The sequence below is a fragment of the Bidens hawaiensis genome, unplaced genomic scaffold, assembly GCF_021521415.1.
Source record: "Bidens hawaiensis isolate Kalapana, Puna unplaced genomic scaffold, B.hawaiensis_p1.1 tig00004105_1, whole genome shotgun sequence".
NCBI classification, from domain to species: Eukaryota; Viridiplantae; Streptophyta; class Magnoliopsida; order Asterales; family Asteraceae; genus Bidens; species Bidens hawaiensis.
The window spans coordinates 1007881-1030579 of NW_027491242.1; the positions used below are offsets into that span (position 1 = coordinate 1007881).

The window sequence follows — 22699 nt, forward strand, 5'->3', positions numbered from 1 at the left end:
TAGAGATATAGGCGTCACTGGGTTTGTCCTTATATATAATACTCATCAGGGAAGTGACCACAACACTCGACTAGTGGTGCGTCATATGTGTATGTATAATTCTGAAGTCTAATCAAATCAAATTGAATTTAAGTACTTAAAAATCGAACTCGAACCTTGAAATTCGATTCGAATAGAATTTAGAGTTTTTCAAGTCTGATTCGAATAAGGAACACCTCTAAAGAATACACTTGACTGTAATATAATGTTTTATCAGTAGATCTCTATTAGACTCTATAGACTATAGATACTGAGAAATCTTACTAACAACATAGATAATATCTAGATAAGTCGATGCCCGTGCTATGGAGTCCCAACACTACTGCAATAAAGAAATAATTATCCATAACAACTCCTAAATAATTGGGAAACTCCAGAAAGGTACCACGCAGCAGAGAGTCGTGTATAGTAACTCTCACATTTGGTAAGAACCGATGCACTAGAAAAGGTAGACTAGATGCTAGAAAATAGGGGAAGCCGGGATGGTGTGAGCTTGTAGATGAGATTAATTAGTAGGTATGAAGGCTTGCTACTGGTGATATGTAGGAAGTGTATCATATTAATGTCAACTAGGCAAAATCGAAGCTCTAACTTATCTTTCACGTTAACGTTCTCAAAGCGTTTCATAAGGATGGAATGTTAAACTGAGATTAAGAAGTCCTATTAGGAAATACTATGGTACTACACATAGACATGACAAGTCAAGCTATATATAAGGAGTATTTGTGCAAGTGACACAGCTTTCGCGACAACGAAGCAAGTTAGGCAATTAAAGACAATTTATTGTAGGTTGACGACAAGACGCTCATTATTGTAGGATACGATAATAACTACATGAACTCACGTAACATTTCTTTCAGCAAGACGCTCATTATTAATTCGTGAATTTTGCATACAAGTCTTAATGACCTCCTTGGAATGGGAATCCTAGAGAAGTCTCCTTACAACTTCCATGAAATACCATAAACTTTGCCCATGCTATGAGTATTCTAGAGACATGAACATAAACATTGATGTACTACATCTTAGGCTCTTTGCCATTGGTTTTGGGTGGATGCAATATGACACAAACCAAACTGAAAACAAATTCTAAAGTTCTCTTAAAGCAAAACAAGTGTTATCATTTAACTTAATCTCACGTTTTCTCTTGAATTGTTTGAATCATTGTAAGATTGATTTAGCAAAGAACAAAAGTATAAGCTTATCATCAAGATGTTCTAAGCAATATTATGAGAGAAATAATCAAGAGATATATATTAAAACATAAATCTACATGATATTAAAAATTTAAAATACCTAGCAAGTGAGAACTAGTAAGCAACATTGGCAGGCAAACAAAAAAATGACTTGGTTGCACAATTTGACTTCTGAACTGCTTTTGACTTTTGAACTGCTTTGCACACGGTTGCAAAATTTTCTAAGTCTTGTGGAAAATGATGAAATAATAGCTTTTCGGAAGAGCAATTTTTTTAACACAAAATCACAAATTCTACCTTTAACTTGCACTTGTAAGAATCTGAGTTATTGTATGTATTACAAAATAATACACATAAGGTTTCCATAATTATGAAGACCCCTTTAACTTTTGATAATTTACAATATTCATTCACATCTTTGATGAACGTACCTCGACAATCCTAGATGGTGCGGAGCTACATTTGAATTCCTTTCTACCATCCAAAGACAAACCCTTTGACAAAATAAACAATACTAACCTAAAATTAACTTATACATGATTCTTTACACATCATTAACGATTTCATATGTTTCCGTTTGCAAGGAAATCCAACCCAAAATCATTAACTCCGAAATCTTGACAATCCATTAGCCATGTAGCACAGTCGTCCCATGAGGCTAACACACTTGTACGATTCTTGGACCTTTTATCATCGCCAAGTGATTCCCAATCCGACGCATCAAGCAAAAGAGGCTCATTGTCGCCTAAGAGGTAACTTAATAGCATCTCGTCATCATCTTTGTTTATGGATGAATTGTTTTCGATTTGTGAAACGGCCGGTTTCTCGTTTGAGATCTCTGACTTATTTGTAGTTTCGGTAGATTGTGAAAGGTTGTATTCTGAAGATTGTTTAGTGCAAGAAGATGATGTTTCACTAGTTTGAATATCTTTCGGGAGCGGTTCATGAGTGACGGGATCAATTCCCATTTTTAGAAGTTTTTTCTTGATGTGAGTGTTCCAGTGATTTTTTATCTCATTATCTGTTCTACCTGGTAAATTTGACGCAATCTTTGACCACCTAATGATATCATTTTACAACGAACAAAATACTTTATTAGATATAATTGTTTATAAAGTATCTAAAATATAATAATGATCACACGCTCAATGAATATGACATTCGGCTTTTCGTATCATTAATATTTTCCGCTTACAAATTTGTTTAGCTTGTCCAAGTGCAAACTTTTTTTCATGATCATCTATTCTATTGCTACTACTCGAATATTATACCAATCTGTACATGTTAGTATGTTACTTGTTTGACACATATTCTTGGGTTTTAAGATAAACAATTCTTTTTTTATATCCCATAGGTGATACCTAGTGGTACAAAATATTACTAAATCTTGAATGATCATAACTGTTTCATTATGAAATCATGTTCAAGAATTTTAAGATAAAATCTCATTACCTTTAGAAAAGATTAAGAGAGCAAAAGGCGGCATACCGATTACCAAGGCGAGCATGTAGGTCAATAACAAGTTGTTCTTCCGATTCAGTTAGGAGGCCTCGCTTCAAGTCCGGGCGAAGGTAGTTTGTCCAACGGAGGCGGCAACTCTTGCCACAACGAAGGAGCCCTGCCAGCTTAGGCAGGGCTCGCCAACAACATGGGCCGTTGGTGTGGATGTATTTGATGAGTTTCTTATCTTCCTCCGCGGTCCATGGTCCTTTCTTCACTCCTAGTTTGTCACAACATGGTTGTCTTCCCATATTACTTAGATGTTACACCACCAACCTCCACCTAATAAACGAACTAAAAGCAATAAAAACTATGACTTACCAACTTTAGTACCACCACCAACCTACAAGTATTATATATACATATAAGGAGGTAGAGTGAGATTATAGTACAAGGCTGGTCCCACCATGAATACATGAAAGATACGGGTGAACCGCAACATGGTTCGATGGTAAAAGTTGATGTGTAAAGAATCCAAAGATATGACCATAGACCGGTGATATATATACGTCATACAACACAAAATATTTATTTGATTATATTATTATCCAAATTAATTACTTGCATTGTCATGTGCAATAACAGTATATACTGTCTATTAGCATACGTATATTGTGTGTATATATATAGAGTGCATATTTATAGGAATGATTTTTGGTTGATGTTAATAGTGATCAAGGGTCCGATCAAGAACAGAAAGATGATCGATCAAGAATGGGAGATGGCGCTAGTATTGAAAAGGGAATACCTCATATAATAGTAACCAACTTTCAGAAGTGTTCCAATTAGGTCACTCATGCATATTTTTCTCAAATTGGGTCACTAAATCTTCAAAGCGAGTCTTACCGATTTTTTTGTGCGTCAAGAAAGAAATGGAAGATAAGATGTGGGAGTCGGAATTTGCAATATATGTAGTTATATTTAAAAAAAAATTAAAAAAACGTTAATTATTTTAAAATTCATAAATAAAAAATAAAATCTACGTCGCCACTACGTCAACATAAAAAAAGATAAAAAGATTTTATATGTGAAACGAAAAAGAAAAACGCTAAAAAACATGTTTATACCTTTAATTTAATAAAATATGAAACCTGAGTGAATTAATTGGAACACTTTTTAAAGTTGAGTAACATAATTGAAATATTTTTGAAACTTGGTTACTATTTTATGAAGTTGTCTCTTTTGAAAAATATAACAAAGCTCTGATACCATGTAAACTGTCGAATGTTTAATTATTGTCATTGATCTGATAACCGAAATATATACAAGGGAAATACAGCGAATAAAGTAAATATCATTCATTGTGTGGTGATGCCCATAGGAACACATACACAAACTGTTGTTTGGTTATAATATTGGAGTGATGAGAAAGGCTCAATCATGTATAACTTAAGTTTTTGTAATTTATATGTACTAGCTTTCAAGTTTCAATCATATATTAGTTTATAAATAGTGTTTTATAATTCATAAATTTTCATTACAATCTATTTAATATTTTCTTTACTCAACTTTTATAATATACAGGTCTAATCTAGCAATATTATACAAAATGTAATTCTTTAATTAAGTAATTTACAACTTTGTGAAGCGTATTAAGTCAAGTTATAGTTTATAAAAAATTAAAAAGTATATATGTTTAAAATTATTGTTGTTGTATTAAAAGAGAGTATTCATACATACCAAACTTAGTTTATAGACTTGTAGTGTACATTGTGACATAAATTCGTTGTTTATAATCAACTATTTTTCTTAAAGCCGTTCATATTCAAAATTGACATGAATATAATGTGGTTTTTAATATTCAATGATTTGACCCGTTATCCTCCACAAAATTGACATGAATATGATATTATATTCCTTATTTTTTTCTAATATTCACATGGTGATACGGTGTGCGCCTTGTACAAGAACAGTCAACGTTTAAATCTTTTCAAGTGACCAAATGTAAATGTAAGATCAAGTGGTATTTACATGTAAAAACATTGATATTGAAAAAATATATTCGTTGGTTTGAAATTAATTTTTCATTACATATTTTCAGAAAAGAAAAAGGGTTTTAACGTGTTACAACAATGTTACTATTACTAGACAAAAAAGAAAAAGATAAATTAGAAAACTTAGATTCGAATCAACATACAAGCTTCTCTTTAAGTTTGGGTCATGTTGGTAATTTAAAAGTAAAATGCTTACCCAACCGAAAACCCTTGATACAACTTGCGGGTTTAATTTAGAAACAATATGTGCAATTGTTAAAGTTTCAATCAACTATACAAACTTATGGTAGCTCGTTTTGTTCATTTAAGCAAGTATTCTCTTTCTTGCTTTATGATCATAACCTCACTTCTTTCGTCATCAATAATATTCACTTTAATTTTCTCTCTCTAAACCTATATATTATACTGTGTAATCGTGGTTTGGATGCCACGTTAGGTGTCATGGTGTAGATGTGGCTTGGTATTTCGTTGTGTACTCACGGATGTGAACATGATTGCCAATGACTATTTATATCCTTGAATCCCAAGCCCCCATGGTCACTTACTATTTATATCCTTGAATCCCAAGCCCCCATGGTCAAAAGTGACCATGGGGGCTTGGGATTCAAGGATATAAATAGTCATTATTTTCACGGGATTAGTAAAATAACGTCAAAATTAGTGCAGTTTCACTTTTTGCCCCCCCTAAGGGTTCACACATATATACATTATATGAGCGCACTGCAGCATGGCACATATGTATTCAAGTTATGTTATATTTATATTTTTAGAAATATTTCTCAGCACAGCAATAAAGTTAGTATTATTTTATGTATTGCATGAGTATATGCTCTTTTTAAGTGTGTGTATAAACCTATATAAATGAGTAATGCAAGGTTTGTTATATATACACTTCAAATATGTATAGCTAATTAGTGACTATTGCGTGTGAAATTGGATTTGACATAGTCGCATAAATTTTGTGGACTATATTTTATAAAAACATTCGTTCGTTTCATTATCATGTATAAGATAAAATAATACATGAAGTTGATTTATGAACTAAATAACTAATCTAGCTTAAATAAATAAACCATGTGAGACATATTTAATTTATTATAGTTGAATGGTCAAGGTTTTTGTTTATACCACAACATATTATTGACTTATAATTCGAGTTATTAAATTATTATTCATTTGGCTAATGTAATGTTAATCAAATGTTGTTGTTTACACGTGTCACAATGTAATTTGACAAATTCACAAGTTGAAAATAGATAATGAATGCAAAATGAATGAATAATTGGTGTTCCCATATTATTAGATACATAATTGTACATAATTAGAAGTTATCATTTGCGTATGTAGTTCTACTTTCACAATTGGGAGAGCTTAAGTTATAATCAAAACGTCTTTGTTCTAATGGGATCAAAGCATATGTATGGTTTTAAAAGTATATAAATACAGTTGGGGATTCAACATTTTTTATTGCCTTAGAACTTGGAACACATAATCAGATTCGTTTTCTGACTTTTCTCACAGGAACCGGTGAAATTTTCTCGTTATTCGTGTTTTGTTTGTAAGAGGTGATAAACTTGAATTTGTTTTTTACTTTGATCCATTTTCTCAACATCATAATACCACTAACTCCAGTTGTAAATTCAGTTTGCGCGATACCAAGTGAGAGTACAGTTAACATATATTACGAGCTTCAAAAGAGAGAATAATAATTCACACACACGTACGAATATATATATATAATAATAATAATAATAATAAGCATAATGAAAGATTATGATCTTAGTAAGGGCATGACTTATGAGGCAACAATCCTCGTTAAGTCAGCCAACCTGAATAGTCGTGAAACACCGCTATGTATGGGCCTTTGGGTTGGGTCCATGGGGCGAACAATGATCATTATGCACAATTTTAACATTTATTAATTTGAATAGCCAATTACACCATGCCACCTCACATGTTTACTTAAATTTTCAAGGCAATAGCACTAGAAAACTCATGCCCTATGAAGTAAAACATCTTATACAAACTGGATTTTTAGTTTGAGAAATTAAGGTTATAGTCACCAACAAACAAATAATAATAATAATAATAATAAATAAATTAATTAATTAATTAATGTGTTAATGGAACACAAGTTATTCAACTTCGTTTTAAGAGGGTTTAAACGGTTTGGTCCGAGCCGACTTTTACTAAATTTAAATATATGTGTTTTCGGCTAATCTAGAGTGATCTAATATTATACTTGCTATAGGACATGTGACATTTTCTTCTTCAAAGTACATATCAACATTTTCAAAGGATTCCAACTTTAAGTGTAATATTTCAACTAGAGATGGATTGTGTAGAGGCAAGCTTCAAGTCCATGATGAGTGGTTCAATGAAGATTTTTTACAAACCTTATGGAGAGTTTGGTAAAGAAAACATGCACTTTGGAGTAAGTATTTTCAAAAGTATGGTTAGTGGGATTTTGAATTTTTCTTCAAGTCTTTGGTGAACAAATTAACCCACCATGTTGGGTTCACACACTCAAAACCTTTTTAGTTACAAGTGCCTTTCAAGGACAAGATGTCATCATCCATTCAATGACTGGTGGTTTATGCATTTACACTTGGTTTAAGTTAAGTAAAGTGAAATATGATGGCTTTAGAAGTTGAGGAAAAAATTAGTGAATATATGTGTAATAAACACTTGTGTTTGTGGCCTACTGGGAGAGGCAAGCCTCCAGTTATTGGGAGGTCCATGGGTCTATTATGGACAAGTGTAAATAACTAAATACTTACGAGTGTATTTTATGAGTAAAATAGATTACCTGTTAAAAAAATATGTGTAATAATAAGTAAGATGTGTTCAAATTCAAGAAAATATGAATAACATTTCTACTTAACCCGTTCAACAATTAACCCAATCAAGTAATGTCACAAAATAAATATGAACCCAATAGTCAAGGTTCATAAAACTTAATGTGAATGTAACTCTGCTTCTTATTTTGCACCGTTTGTGACCACTCGTTCTCATTTCCTGATAAGATATTTTGCTCTCTCTCTCTCGTTTCTTTCCTTCTTTAGCTTATCTACCAGCTATATCTTTCTCCACTTGGTTTTGTAAATGTGTGTAGTCGAAATTGAACTATAAAAATGAAGTTAATTCTGCGAAATTATGTTTCCATTATATAATTATATTCAACCTAATACCTAATACTTGTTGTCGCCTATCGTTTACTAGCCCCGACAACATGGGACCATAGTACTTGATAAGTTTCAACAAGTAACCAAACCGTATTCCTGGTCATAATCACGGGAACGAACTACTCAACCACAAAAACCAAAAAAGGTATCATTGTCACACGTGGATATTTATATTTATGGTTTGTGGAGAGAACATTTCTAGAAAAATAACCCAATTTTGAATTTTGTCTTTCTTTCAATGGCCCAGCCCATTTAACTTATTATTTTAGTTCCAAAGCCCAAGTTCATGGATAAATTTACATTTTACATAGCTCGCCTCCAAAGGTCATTTAACTAATTGTTTTTACATTCTTCTGTAAGGCTGTAAACGGAGCGAACCGAACCGGATGAGACCTTGCCCGTGTTCGTCTGTAAAGTTTTTGTCGGACAAACAGACGGTTCACGAACACCCTACCTAATGAAAAATCGTGTCTGTGTCCGTTCATTAAGGAATTGAGTCCATCCGTGTTCGTTGGTTAGTATTGTAAACGGACGCTAATGGATAATAATGGACAACCGAACACTGACGGGCACTAATTGATAAACGAACGCCAATGGACACTAATGGACGTTAACAGACAAACAAACATAAACACATTGTTGCAAAAATCCCGACTATGCACCGATTAATCCCGATTAATCGCTAGTCTTCACTTCACCGATTAATTTTGGGCTAGTCGGCTAATTAATTAGTCAACGGTCAAATCCGGCCAAATCAACCGTTTCTAGCGAGATTCCAACCAAAATCAGCGGTTTTCGGCGTAATTCCTACAAAAGCCGGCGGTATCTAGCGAGAATCCGGCGGTTTCCAGCACGATTCCAACCAATTTTTGTCCCAAAATATGTTTGTGTATATATAATACTGAAAACTACATATAAAAATGTGTGTGTGTATAAAACTGAAGAATATACATTAAAGCCCGATCCGATTAATCTCGATTAATCCCGAATCGCTAGTCCCCATCCCACCGCCCAACTAGCGACTAGTGATAAACATATCAAAATACTTAACATAAACACTAATTAACATTACAACACATGATATCCAAAAATACTTAACACTTAGTATAATAACCGAACACACAATCATATCAAAATAATGTTTTGGTGTTCAAAATTCACAAGTTTCTAACGTTTCATGAGATACAAGCTTCAAATTCTTCATTTTTCAAGGAATTTCAACATAAAAATAGACTTCATCGGACGGATGTTACCAGACCTAATCGGACGGCTGTTATCGGACGTTCACAAACACTATTAAACGAATGAAACCCTTGTCTGTGTTCGCCCCGTAAGCTTACCGAACAAATTTTTTTTGTCCGCGTCCAGTTTATTTATTAAACGGACGAACATAAACGAACTTTTCACCGAACAAACAGCCGAACGTTTGGTTCCCTTACATCCCTATTCTTCAGTTTTTGTTGTTTCACCAAAATTCAACTCAATATCAAACAAATTTATTTCAAAATAATATGAAAATTAAAAGTTGGAATTCGAGATAGATGGTCGAATAGTTTGAGTTTTGATTATTACAAAAGTCAAAAGTCAGTAAATAAAGTTCCTGCCAAAAAGAAAATTAGCATAATTGGTTCATCAAATATGGCCAAATAAATTTTATGTTTAGAACACATATACCAAAAAAACAAAAAACTAGTTACAATAAAATTTGATTTTGCATGTGTTGTTATCTTTCTAGTTTTGCATGTTCTCTTTTTGTACACTTGAATGTATATACATATAAATGCATGCATTGCAAATGAAGTTAGTCACTTATTTTTTTTTCCAAATGGCTCTCTCTCGTATAATATGTTTGCTTCTTGTATGGATGACTGTGGTGGCACTGCCTAATGAAGCTTCAGCGAAAAGAGGTTCGGGTTCGGGTTGGAATTGGGATCCATTAATTCGGTCAGCTGTGGATTTGGAAGATGAGGTGGATGACCAGTTGGGGAATGGTACTAGATGGGCACTACTTGTGGCCGGTTCAAAGGGGTACAAAAATTATCGGCATCAGGTTATTCGACATAAACCCGAAAGTCATGTTAGACACATAAATTCAAAATTAAATGTGTATTTTTAACATGAAATTGTTTAACCTTGTTGGTTCGCTCGTTAGTTAACTCGTTGGCTCGTTACCAAATTTTAATACACATGATTTATAATTTCTTTGAACTTGTTTATAAATTTTGCATTATGGTATGTTCAAAATATTTTCACTTTTTTTTTGTTTTTAGATATATCAATATTTGTAAGAAAAATAAATTAAAAGTGAATAAGCTGGCTCGAGCTGTTTACAAGTAGTACATGAGCTGATCAACATTTAAGCTCGTTAAGATAAACGAGCCCAGCCAAGCCTGATCGACTTGATTCGATTCTTTTGCAACCCTATATTAGATATTGAATGTTGGCTATAAATATAAAAAAAAAAGGAAAAAGTTAAAATGTGCTAAAACAATTAGGTTTAACTTAACGAAAATTTTATATATCCCTTGGATTTAGATATATAAAATTTTTTATAACTACAGGCAAATGTGTGTCATGCTTATCAAATACTTAAAAGAGGAGGCTTGAAAGATGAAAATATTGTGGTGTTCATGTATGATGATATTGCAACAAGTGATGAGAATCCGAGGCCTGGTGTAATTATTCATCACCCGGAAGGCGGGGACGTCTATGCCGGTGTACCAAAGGTACATTGTCATATATATCTTTCAATGCCATTAAGATAATCAAGTGATCAAAATATGTTGCTAAAATAGCAGGGCCGTCTTTGAGGCATGGCGGGGTAGTCGACGGCCACAGGCCCGACACCCTGCTAGGCCCGAAATATATTTTTTTCAAAAATAATTATATGGATTTTTATAAAAAAAATGTATAATCAATATTTCAACACAATTATATAACCACTAACCAAAAGGTTGTGGATTTATCTTATATGAGACAATTTTAAGCTTATTTTTATACAAAAAATTTTTTACACAACTCAAATTATAATCAAGTAAGCCCATTTAAAATTAAATTGTTTAAACCCAATAAAATTGTTCTTTTACTTAAGTCCCGAAAAAAATTTGGCCTTTGGCCCAAAAAAATTTTGTCTTCTCGGAGCCAGCCCTGTAAAATAGTACACTTGTTATTACAGGACTACACCGCGGATGCTGTTACAGCAGAAAACTTTTACGCGGTACTTCTTGGTGACAAAAATGCGGTGAAAGGTGGAAGTGGAAAGGTTATAGATAGCAAACCGTATGATCGGATCTTTCTTTACTACACGGATCACGGAGGGGCTGGATTGATAGGTGAATGTTAAAAGAATTTCATTCGAGAATATATACGAGTAATTAAGATCGAATTAAAATGGTCATGAGTCTTAGTTTGATTGTAGGAATGCCTGAAAAGCCTTATGTTGTGGCTAGTGACTTTATTGAGGTTTTGAAACAGAAGCATGCCATGGGCACATACAAAGAGATGGTAATGCATACTTGCATATTGTTTAAAAGAAAATAACTAAACTTGTGATGTTCCATTGAGAAATATGATTATGTATCTAATCTGGAAGGTTAATTATATATATATTGTAGGTAATATATATGGAAGCTTGTGAAAGCGGAAGCATCTTCGAAGGCCTGCTCCCCGACGATCTCAACATATACGCCATATCTTCAACCAAGCCCTACGAAGGCAGTTATATAATCTATTGTCCGGACATGGATCCCCCTCCCCCCCCCTCCCGAGTATACAGTTTGCTTGGGAGATACATTTAGCGTCGCTTGGTTGGAAGACAGGTATGCATAGTCCGCATATGGTACGGTACACTTATGGTTTTTCATTAGTTTTAATTGAACATTTTTAATTATGGGTTGGTTTAACAGTGAGACGCATAACCTAAAGAAAGAATCACTCGCGCAACAAATCAGCAAGGTTTGAGACTATACATGACTTTAAGCATTTGGCTATGAACAAATGTGTTACATATTTTGAGTAGTTCAACATGTTATTAAATCGGCACATTTTCGTGTATAGGTGAGGGAAAGGACATCTATGAATGGTACTTACGTTAACGGTTCTCATGTGATGGAGTTTGGTACCAAAGACATAAAATATGAGAAGGTCTATCTATATCAAGGATTCGATCCTGCAACCGTAAACCTACCAGCTAATCGGAATCAATATAATATGATTACGGATGCTGTGAATCAAAGAGACGCGGATCTTATGTACTTGTGGCAGAAAGTAAGTAAATGTGATTTATCTGTTTAATTACTAAATATAAACACCTTGGTTTGTTATGGCACAATGGTGCTAATAAGTGCACTATAAGGGCGGACTCAAACCAAACCAAAAACCCAAAATTTTTCGGGTTTTTGAAAACTATTCGTTTTGCTTTTCACGATGGGTTCGGTTTAAGTTTTACCATTTGGGCAATTGCGCTTGAAAATTAGGAGAAACATTGGGTCCAAAATAATGAATTTGAACCTGACACTTTTGTGATCATTTCTTTTGTTACATTATGATTATTTAATTATTAAACTCGTGCCTAAAATATTTGAGTTACACGATTTATTAATATCTTACAAATTACTTAACACTTAAACGATAGAAATTAGTTAACAAGTTGATAAACATTTTGATTAAACGATTTAATCCGTCAACAAAAATAAATCAATCAATTAACATTAAGCTGAAAAAAATAAATTCAAACAAACATGAACCCTGATGCTGCTTGCTGGTTCGATTCGTTTATGTTCGGTTTTTACGGGTTGAGTTCGGTCTTCTTCTTTTTTTGGTTTTTACGGGTACACGCAAAACCAAATCCAAACCACAAATTCGAGTTTTGAGAAAACATAAAACTAAACCAACGGTTTTGGGATGTTCACGTTTATATCGATCGCGTTAATAGTTGGTTATATAAGTTTCACGCGCTCCTTAAATTATGCAGTACAAGAGATCACCAGTATACAAAAAAGTGGAATCTCTCATGAAGATAACTGAGACCTTGTGGCATATGTCACATTTGGATAGCAGTGTCAACATGATTGGGGTGCTTCTTTTCGGACCACAAAAAGGTCATTCAATCCTTCATTCGAGTAGAGGTAAAGGCCTACCGGTAGTGGATGACTGGGACTGTCTTAAATATGTGGTACGTTTTACCCGATATATATGACCATTTTGTTAAATAAGATATTTTCTTGTGAAGACTCGATTATTTGAGAAGCATTGTGGCTTGCTAACTGAACACGGCATGAAGCACATGCGCGCCTTTGCAAACATTTGCAATAACCAAGTTGGGATGACTGAGGTTGAGGAAGTGCTTATTGCTACTTGTGCTGGGAAGAACATCAGACCATATGCTAGCAATGGGGATTTTAGTGTCTAATTTTATCAAACGTTAACATGTGTAATTTACTTGCATTATCAGCATATATACTTGATGTTGTTTATTTCAAGTATATGTCTCATGTTTCATTTGAAAATAAATGATTGATCTAACTATTTATCATTCGAATGCCACCACTCCTGTCCAGTTTAGTGTTTTACCTTTACTTATATTTTATTTTAATTTGTTTTTTTTCATGGGTTTTTATTTTTATTTTACTTTTCATTCGGTTTTAACTAAAAAAAACATGTGTCGATGACTATTTGGGTATATTACAACTTTATTTATTATTTAATTTTGGGTCTTCTCTTCTCGTTTCTTGTTGCTATATCGAGTGCTGGTACCAAAATAAACTAATTAAACTGATACCGACCGAATTTTGTCCTCGCTAGAGCAAGTGGGTTAAATCTAGTAGTTGGGTTTAAACTTGAATTTGGGTTATTTGGAATAAGACATTAGGTCCGCAAGTTAATTCAATATAAGTTGAGATGATTTTAACATTTCACAACATTATTCACCTTCAACACATAAAAAAACAACTAATAAATAAACAAAAATAAGAAAAACCTCTCACCTTGTAGTCTAGATGCAATACAAAACAAAATTGACCCACAAAATGAACCAATCATAGGTTAGGTGCTTTAGATATGCTAAACACTGATTTTGCATGTGGTTTATCAAATGTTAGATATCCCATTTGGCGTTCACATTTTGCCAAGTGGTGTTATCTTTGCATGCATATATCTTACTATACACTTGAATATATGGTTGCAATGCAATGAATATAAGTTCACATGTTTTTGTACACTTGTATATATATATGTATGCATTGTAATGAATTGAAGTTGTCACTTTTTCCAAACACCTTGGGCTTTCGGTTTCAATGGCTGGCTCTTGTGTAATATGTTTGCTAATTCTTGTATTGATAACAGTGGTGGCACTACCTAACGGAGCTGCTTCGAAAAGAGGTTCGGGTTCGACTTGGGATCCATTAATTCGGTCAGCTGTGGATTTGGAAGATGAGGTGGATGACCAGTTGGGGACTGGTACTAGATGGGCTCTACTTGTGGCTGGTTCAAAGGACTACAAAAATTACCAGCATCAGGTGTAAATATTATTAAAAATCGAGTTGTGTGTGATAATGTATAAGTTATCGAAGCACAAACATAAAAAGTATCAAAATTGCTTCAATGTTTCAATTTATAACAGTTTGTTTAACTTTTACAATCTTTAACACATCATGTACGTCTTATTATATTTTGGATATGTCGTTGCGACATGCATATATTTATCAACGTTTCAACATACACCATATCGCGTAGGTTTTATCCGCTAGTTACTTTGTAAGTCACCTTAATATGTATTTAATTTTGTCTACAGAGTACAAACATAAGTTTAAAATTATCTTTTAAAAAACATAAATATCATTAACAATAAATTATTTGGTATTATATGCACATTACCTTTGGAAATATAAATTTTCATTAACCACAGGCAAATGTGTGTCATGCTTACCAAATACTTAAAAAAAGGAGGCCTGAAAGACGAAAACATTGTCGTGTTCATGTACGATGATATTGCGACAAGTGATGAGAATCCGAGGCCAGGTGTAATTATTAATCACCAAGAAGGCGAGGACGTCTATGCCGGAGTACCAAAGGTACATTGCTATGTATATACATCTTGTGATATTGCAATATGTTAAGAAATAAAGTGATCAAAATATGTTACTAAAATAGTACACTTGTTATTACAGGACTACACCGGGGACGCTGTTACAGCCGAAAACTTTTACTCGGTGCTTCTTGGTAACAAAAGTGCGGTGAGAGGTGGAAGTGGAAAGGTTATAGATAGCAAGCGGAATGATCGAATCTTTCTTTACTACACAGATCACGGAGGGGCTGGAACGTTAGGTGAGTGTTAAATAAAATTCACTCAACAAAAGGAGTTAGTAAGATCGAATAAGTGGTCATTAGTCTTATTTTGGTTATAGGGATGCCTGAAAAGCCTTATGTTATCGCCAGTGACTTCATTGAGGTCTTGAAAGAGAAGCATGCTATGGGCACATACAAAGAGATGGTAATGCATACTTTCATATTGTATAATGGTTTTAAATAATCTCAACTATCATATTTTAGTCGTTGTCGGCCCTAACTAACGAAATGGCTGGTGACAATCTCACATTTTAACATATTTGCTTCCAACAACAATCTCAACTAGCGGAAGTGTAAATCCGTTAGTCTCCAGCCGCCAGACTAATGTTTTTTCTTTTGCCTAAAAACTCCCTTTTTATCGGAAAACTCACCCTGGACACCGCCACCACCACATGAACACAACCACCACCACCAATCAACAACCTCTACCTGAACAACACCGCCACCAATCAACAACCTCCACCTGAACAACACCGCCGCCACTTGAACACCATCATGAACACCACCACCACCACCGACAATTTCCACATGAAAAAGGAGTTTTCTGGCGACCACCACCTAGGGTTCTTGCGGCCTCAATAATTGGTGTTTTTACTAAAACAAGTTCCTAAAGGTTTCAAAGGGGTTTGGGACGAAAATGTTGAGTTTTCCGGCGACCAGAGACTAACGAAGTAAAGCTTCCGTTAGTCGAGGATCGTTGGAAGCAAACATGTTAAAAGATGGGGCGGCTACAAAGCCATCTCATTAGTTAGAACTGCATCGATCAAAAGATGATAGTTTTATATATATACCTTGTTTAAAGGAAAATAAGTAAACTTGTGGTGTAATTTTATTTATATGTAACTTTTATCCATAGAGAAATATGTTTTTGTCTCAAATCAAGAAGGTTAATTGTATATTGTAGGTAATATATTTGGAAGCTTGTGATAGTGGAAGCATCTTCATAGGCTTGCTCCCTGACGATCTCAACATATACGCCATAAGTTCAACCAATGCCTTAGAGTTCAGTTATATATACTATTGTCCAGACACGATCCCTCCTTCCCCACCCGAGTATAAGGTTTGTTTGGGAGATACATTTAGCACCGCTTGGTTGGAAGACAGGTATTTATAGTCCACATATAGTACGATATATATATGGTTGTTGAGCGAGTCATAAATGAACGTTTTATTTGTTGTTTTAACCAGCGATACGCATAACCTGAAGAAAGAAACACTTGAGCAACAAATCAACAAGGTTTGAGACTAGACTTTAAGCATTTGGCCATGAACAATTGTATCATATACTTTGAACAAATTAATATTGTTGTCAAATTGGCACATTTTCATGTATAGGTGAAGGACAGGACATCAACGTATGGTACTTATGTTAATGGTTCTCATGTGATGGAATTTGGCACCAAAAGCATAAAATATGAGAAGGTCTATCTGTATCAAGGATTCAATCCCGCAACTGCAAACCTACCGGCTAATCGAAATCATTTTAATAAGATTACGAATGCTGTAAATCAAAGAGACGCGGATCTTATGTACTTGTGTCAGAAAGTAAGTAATTGTGATTTGTTTGTTTAGTATAAATTTAACAAAAAATGTCATCTTTCATAACACGATGCCTTGTGCACTACATGGGTCGGTTCTGGCTCAATCCCAACGAAGAACCGAAAACTCAATTTTTGTGTTGTTGAAAAACCAGTTGGTTTTCTTTAAACTATGGGTTTGGTTTAGTTTCGTTTTGCCATTTGGGCTTGATATATTGGACCAAGGCGTATATTTTTTATGTTAATTATTACACACTTAGGCCTAAAATATTTAGGTTACATGATTTATTAATTTCTAAATGGCGAAAATTATAATTTATAAGTTCAATAAAAAACTTTTCAATGAAATGATCCAAATAAAAAAAGTAATCGATTAATGCTAGAAAAACAAATATTGTCAAATAAACATGAACCCTAATGTTGCTTACGGGTTCGGTTCGACTTTAACGAGTTCAATTTAGGTTTTGGGTTTTTTTTCGGAGTTGACTACATGCAAAGTTGAATCTCTACAACAAATGAGAAATAAAACTAAACTGACGGGTTCACTTATGTCGGTTAATGGTTGGTAATTATATTGACTTCACACGTTCCCTAAATTGTGCAGTACAAGAGATCACCAATATCCAAAAGAGCGGAATCTCTCAAAAAGATAACCGAGACCTTGAGGCATATGTCACATTTGGATAGTAGCGTCGACATGATTGGGGTGCTACTTTTCGGACCACAAAAGGGTCGTTCAATCCTTCGTCCGACTAGAGGTCATGGTCTACCGGTAGTGGATGATTGGGATTGTTTTAAATCAATGGTACGTTTTACTTAAACCATGATAATGTTTAAACTAGGAACTTTTCAACTTGTACTATATATATGGCCATTTTGATTAATGAGAAATGTTCTTGTGAAGACTCGATTATTTGAGAAGCATTGTGGCTTGCTGACTGAAGACGGCTTGAAGCACATGCGCGCCTTTGCAAACATTTGCAATACCCAAGTTGAGATGACTGAGGTTGAGGAAGTGATTATTGCCACTTGTGCTGGGAAGAACATCGGACCATATGCTAGCAATGGGGATTTTAGTGTCTAAATTTATCAAGCATAATTAACATGTGTTTACTTGCAATATCAGCATATTTGATGGTGTTTATTTCAAGTATATGTTTGCATGTTTGCATTTGAAAATAAATAATCGACTTGACTATTAATGAAGTTGTTAAAACGGTGTGTTTCTGTGTGTTTTTTACATAGATGTGAATATCAATGAAGTTCCTATTAAGGTAGATTAAGGATTAGACTATTTGTTGTGGTTTGTGAGTTAGGGATGCTAGCCCATTTCTGTGACCATTTCATTACCGAACACCATAAAGCCCTCCAGCGAGGGGGGGGGGGGGAGCGAGCCCACTAGTGCCTGAAATATGAACGTTGGGTGTGGAATGTATGGAAGGCTGTCATAACATGTCGGACACGACATGATAAGACACGATGACATGTTGTGAAAAACCCGAACGCGACACGATAACTATATAAGTAGGAAAAGATTTTGTCAATATTTGTATTTATTATTGATTGTAATGCCTCTTATTTCGCCTTGATCTTCGGCTTAATTTAAGCCTTTTGATGTATATAATCTTTGGTATGTGATAACTGAAAAGATACATCATTATTGAAGATACCAAACTTTTATGGTATCAGAGCGTGGTTTTAAAATCAACTCGTTCTTATTTTCAAAACCCTAAACACAGCCGCCTACTGTTTCACCATGGCAAATGCAGACCAAACCAAAACCAACCAAATAAACCTTGCTGCTGATCATACTTCTCCATACTACCTAAACCCCTCTGATTATCCAAGGTAAATGCATGTTAATGAAGCCTTGAATGACAACAACTATCTTGATTGGGTCCAAGAGATGGAGACTTTTTTGTTCGCCAAAAACAAGGTTGGTTTCGTCGATGGAACCTTGAAGAAACCAGAAACTGAAGATTCTAATCATGCGTCGTGGTTACGCTGTGACGCCATGATTAGAGGATGGCTAACTACAGCCATGGAGAAAGAAATAAGAGTTAGTGTGAGGTATGCTAATTCTGCCGAAGAGATATGGAGTGATTTGAAAGATCGCTTCGGAAAAGAAAGTGCCCCTAGGGCATACGAACTGAAACAACTGTTGATTTCAACTAGACAAGATGGGTCCTCTGTGTCGGCCTATTTCACAAAACTAAGAAGTTTATGGGATGAGATCGGGTCAACCATTTTTGTCCCGCGATGCTCTTGTGCGGGCTGCACTTGTGGAATAAGCAAAAAGCTAACCGACTTAAGGGACAAAGAAAGATTGTACGAGTTTTTGCTCGGACTCGACAACAATTACTCCACCATCAGAACTCAGATCCTTGCTATGAAACCCATTCCTACATTATTAGAAGCATACCGTCTTGTTTCTGAATATGAACAACAACGTGCTGTGTCTACAGGGAAGAAAACCAACACCGACTCCGCTGCATTTCAAGCCTCATGAAATGAGATGGAGCTGCTGCTGCGCAGAACCGAAACGGGCCCAAAAATAACAAAAGGATCATTGTAGACAAGGCGGAACATTGTGACTTTTGTGGGAAAGATGGTCACAACCGCGACGTATGCTTTAAGCGAGTAGGTTATCCGGAATGGTGGCCCGGAAAAGGAAAAGCAGAAAAAGGAAGGACAAAGGCAGCATGTGTTGAGGCTGTTGCTACAGGTGGCGAGCCAAGCCGTAATGAGTCAAGCCCTATACCGGGGTTGAATGCAGAACAATACAAGCAATTCATCAATCTATTCACAACAAAGAACCAACCTAATGTGGAAGTTACTCAACCAATGGCTAACATGGCAGGTAGACTCGATGAGGGTAACAAATGGGTTGTAGACTCGGGTTGCACCGAACATATAACCCACAATTTTGAATCGTTTCTTGGTAACATAGAATCATCACGAGAATTGCCTGTGACTATACCCAATGGTGAATCGGTACCCGTTAAAGGAAAAGGATTATGTGTTTTGCCGAATGATATCAAAATTCGTGACGTCCTATATGACCAGAATTTACATGCAATTTGTTATCTGTTAGTCGCTTAACTCAAGATCTACGTTGTGCAGTAACTTTTTTCCCGGATTTCTTTGTTATGCAGGACTTGAGTTCGAGGAAATTGATTGGAACGGGTAAATGCCAACAAGGTCTGTACCGGATGAGGATGGTAGGAGATAAAAGGATGGCTATGGCGGTTATGAGTGACATTTGGCATCAACGTTTGGGGCATGCTTCACATAGTAAACTTTCGTTTTGGATTTTGTTTCGTTTAAAACTGATGGTAATGTTTGTGATTCATGCGCGAAAGCGAAATTTACAAGATTACCTTTTATTACCAGTTTTATTAAAACAAAAGATTGCTTTGAACTTTTACATTGTGATATATAAGGAAGACATCGCACGCCCTCGTTAACTAGAGCAAACTATTTTTTGACTATTGTTGACGACTTTAGTCGATTGGTTTGGGTTTTTATTTAAAACATAAGTCGGATGCAAGTGATTGCTTAATTTCCTTTCACAAGATGATCAAAACGCAATTTAATAAAATTGTAAAAAGGATTCGATGTGATAATGGAGGGGAATTCACTTCGAACCGAATGACAACCTTTTATAGCAAAGAAGGGATATTACTTGAAACGACATGTCCACACACTCCGCAACAAAACGGAGTCGTTGAGCAGAAACACCGACATCTACTTTAAACCGCAAGGGCATTAAAATTTGAAGCGCACTTGCCATCCACCTTTTGGGGTGAATACATTTTAACAGCTGCATACATAATAAATAGACTTCCATTCAAAACCCTTAATAATGTAACCCTCCATGAGGTCGTTTACAACCAGAAGCCAAGTTATGATCATATGAAAGTTTTTGGTTGTCTTGCGTACTACTGTAGCACCGAAACGAAAGGTGACAAGTTTGTGGAAAGAGGGAGACCGGGAATATTCTTGGGATACCCTCACGGGACAAAGGGTTACAAAGTATTCGATATCAAGAATAACAAGATGGTGGTATCAAGGGATGTAAAGTTTGTTGAAAACATATTTCCGCATGGCAATACAAACTAAAAATGAAGAATCGGATATTTTCAAACAACCGCCTTGGTACCAGCACGCTTCCCATGAACCAACCACCAACAACAATCAAAATGAAATATCAGAAAAAGATGTTAGTTTTGTCCCTGAAGACAATAATGTTAGTGTTGTCCCTGAAGCCATGCATGGGGAAACAGAAGCCATGCAACATGAACCAAATAATTTTGAAACAAATGAAAATGTTCTAGCAGAGAACAATGAGGCCATAGCTCGTCATAATAATATTGGCCCAATAGAAAATAACCCAACCAATGATGTTGGGCCTAGTGATGAACAAGCAGAAAGTGTTAACGAGTTTCAAGAACCGGCTAGAATGAAAAGAAACCGATCTCGTCCGATATGACAAACTGAAAAATTTTTGCCTTTTTCAGACACCCATCGCGACTTGACTCAAATTTTCGGGACGAAAATTCTTTCAACATGGGAATGATGTGACACTCGTCAATTTCAGGTTAACTCCGTTAATCCGAACTCCGTTAATTCAACTTAAGATCACACGAACTGTAACACATATCTCATTACATTTAAAATTAGGTTTTAAATGACGCATGACAATCCACACACAAGTAGTCTTTCGGAATTTCACCGAAACACACACGAGTCGACTCAAACCGTTGGTGAACGAACAATAAATATCATGAACAAGTATTTGATAACTATGTGTTAAGTTATGTGTTACTTTATATTTACGTGTATGACATTAATTATGAATGGTATTAACTAAGTTGTGCTAGAAATCGAGTAACTAGAAGTGCAAGGGGTAAAGTGTAACATGTATTATATTTAATAATTATATAAACAACATATTATTACATAACCCTAATTCCACTCTCTCCCTCTCCCCTACACGACGGCAGCCTCTCTTCCCCCTCCCCTTGACCGATTTTGCACACACACATACATACAAGAGGATTACAAGTTGTTTTGAAGGTTCAAGAAGCTAACTAGGTAATATAAACACCATATCTAGTCCATTCTATCCTTTAATTGTATGATTAAACCTGTAATCATAAACCATAAAGTGTTAAATATGTTGTTTGTTGATAAATTAGGGTTACATGCATGATTGTTAGTTCATAGGTTAATTGTTTGTTGAGTTTTGATGAAAACTGATGCTGGACAGATTATTGAATTCGTGTTTAGGCGACTTTAACTCGATGTTAAGTTTATGTTTTGATGAGATTGTTGATTCTACAATATTCTAGGTCGAGTCTAGTTTCTGGAAAGTCCGAGTTTGTAATTTTTGGACGTATAAAAGTTTGTTTTTATGATTTTACAAAACTGTTGTGCAAGGCTGATTCAGGAGACCTGCTGTTAGGCTGTTTTTGACTAAGATATCTCATAAACTACAAGACCAAATGGGTTGACTCCACTTCTGGAAGAAAATATATTGAGTTAGGAATCTAACCCAATTGGTCTTGCATTTATTGGAATTGTCGTTTAACGGGAATAACAAATAACATTCTGTTGCGCATGATAATGATTGCTGTGTGTTTTCTGTGATGTTTTGATCTTTGTGATAAAACCATATATGATAAACATATAATAAAAATATGTTTAGAAACCTAACTCAAGTGTGCTTATGTGATGATTTTTGGTGATTTATTTGACTTGTTAGAATTTATTAATAAGAGTAATCTTGTCGAGTGAAAATCTGCATGGATAATTTAGCTGCTGTATTATTTAAATTGTCATGAAAAGTGCATAACCGATCGATGTTTGCTATGTTTTGACCAAATTGCCCTTTTGGGGGA

General features: G+C 34.9%; 1 protein-coding gene and 2 pseudogenes across 2 annotated transcripts; 2 read left to right on the forward strand and 1 right to left on the reverse strand.

Moving 5' to 3' along the window:
* Window positions 1–1586: 1586 nt before the first annotated feature.
* LOC143625414 (MYB-like transcription factor ODO1) lies at window positions 1587–3325 on the reverse strand. The gene is made up of 2 exons (XM_077095747.1): window positions 2724–3325; window positions 1587–2294 (listed from the first exon to the last, which is right to left on the reverse strand). The coding sequence occupies exons 1-2, from the start codon at window positions 2984–2986 to the stop codon at window positions 1799–1801; spliced, it is 759 nt and encodes a 252-aa protein (XP_076951862.1). The 5' UTR covers window positions 2987–3325; the 3' UTR covers window positions 1587–1798.
* A 6414-nt stretch (window positions 3326–9739) lies between these two features.
* Window positions 9740–13324, forward strand: LOC143625415 (legumain-like; annotated as a pseudogene).
* Window positions 13325–14081: 757 nt separating this feature from the next.
* Window positions 14082–18095, forward strand: LOC143625416 (vacuolar-processing enzyme-like; annotated as a pseudogene). The gene is made up of 9 exons (XR_013152271.1): window positions 14082–14429; window positions 14819–14984; window positions 15081–15237; window positions 15318–15403; window positions 16163–16362; window positions 16447–16495; window positions 16594–16803; window positions 17401–17601; window positions 17701–18095. The product of XR_013152271.1 is annotated as a vacuolar-processing enzyme-like (transcript).
* The last annotated feature ends 4604 nt before the right edge of the window (window positions 18096–22699 follow it).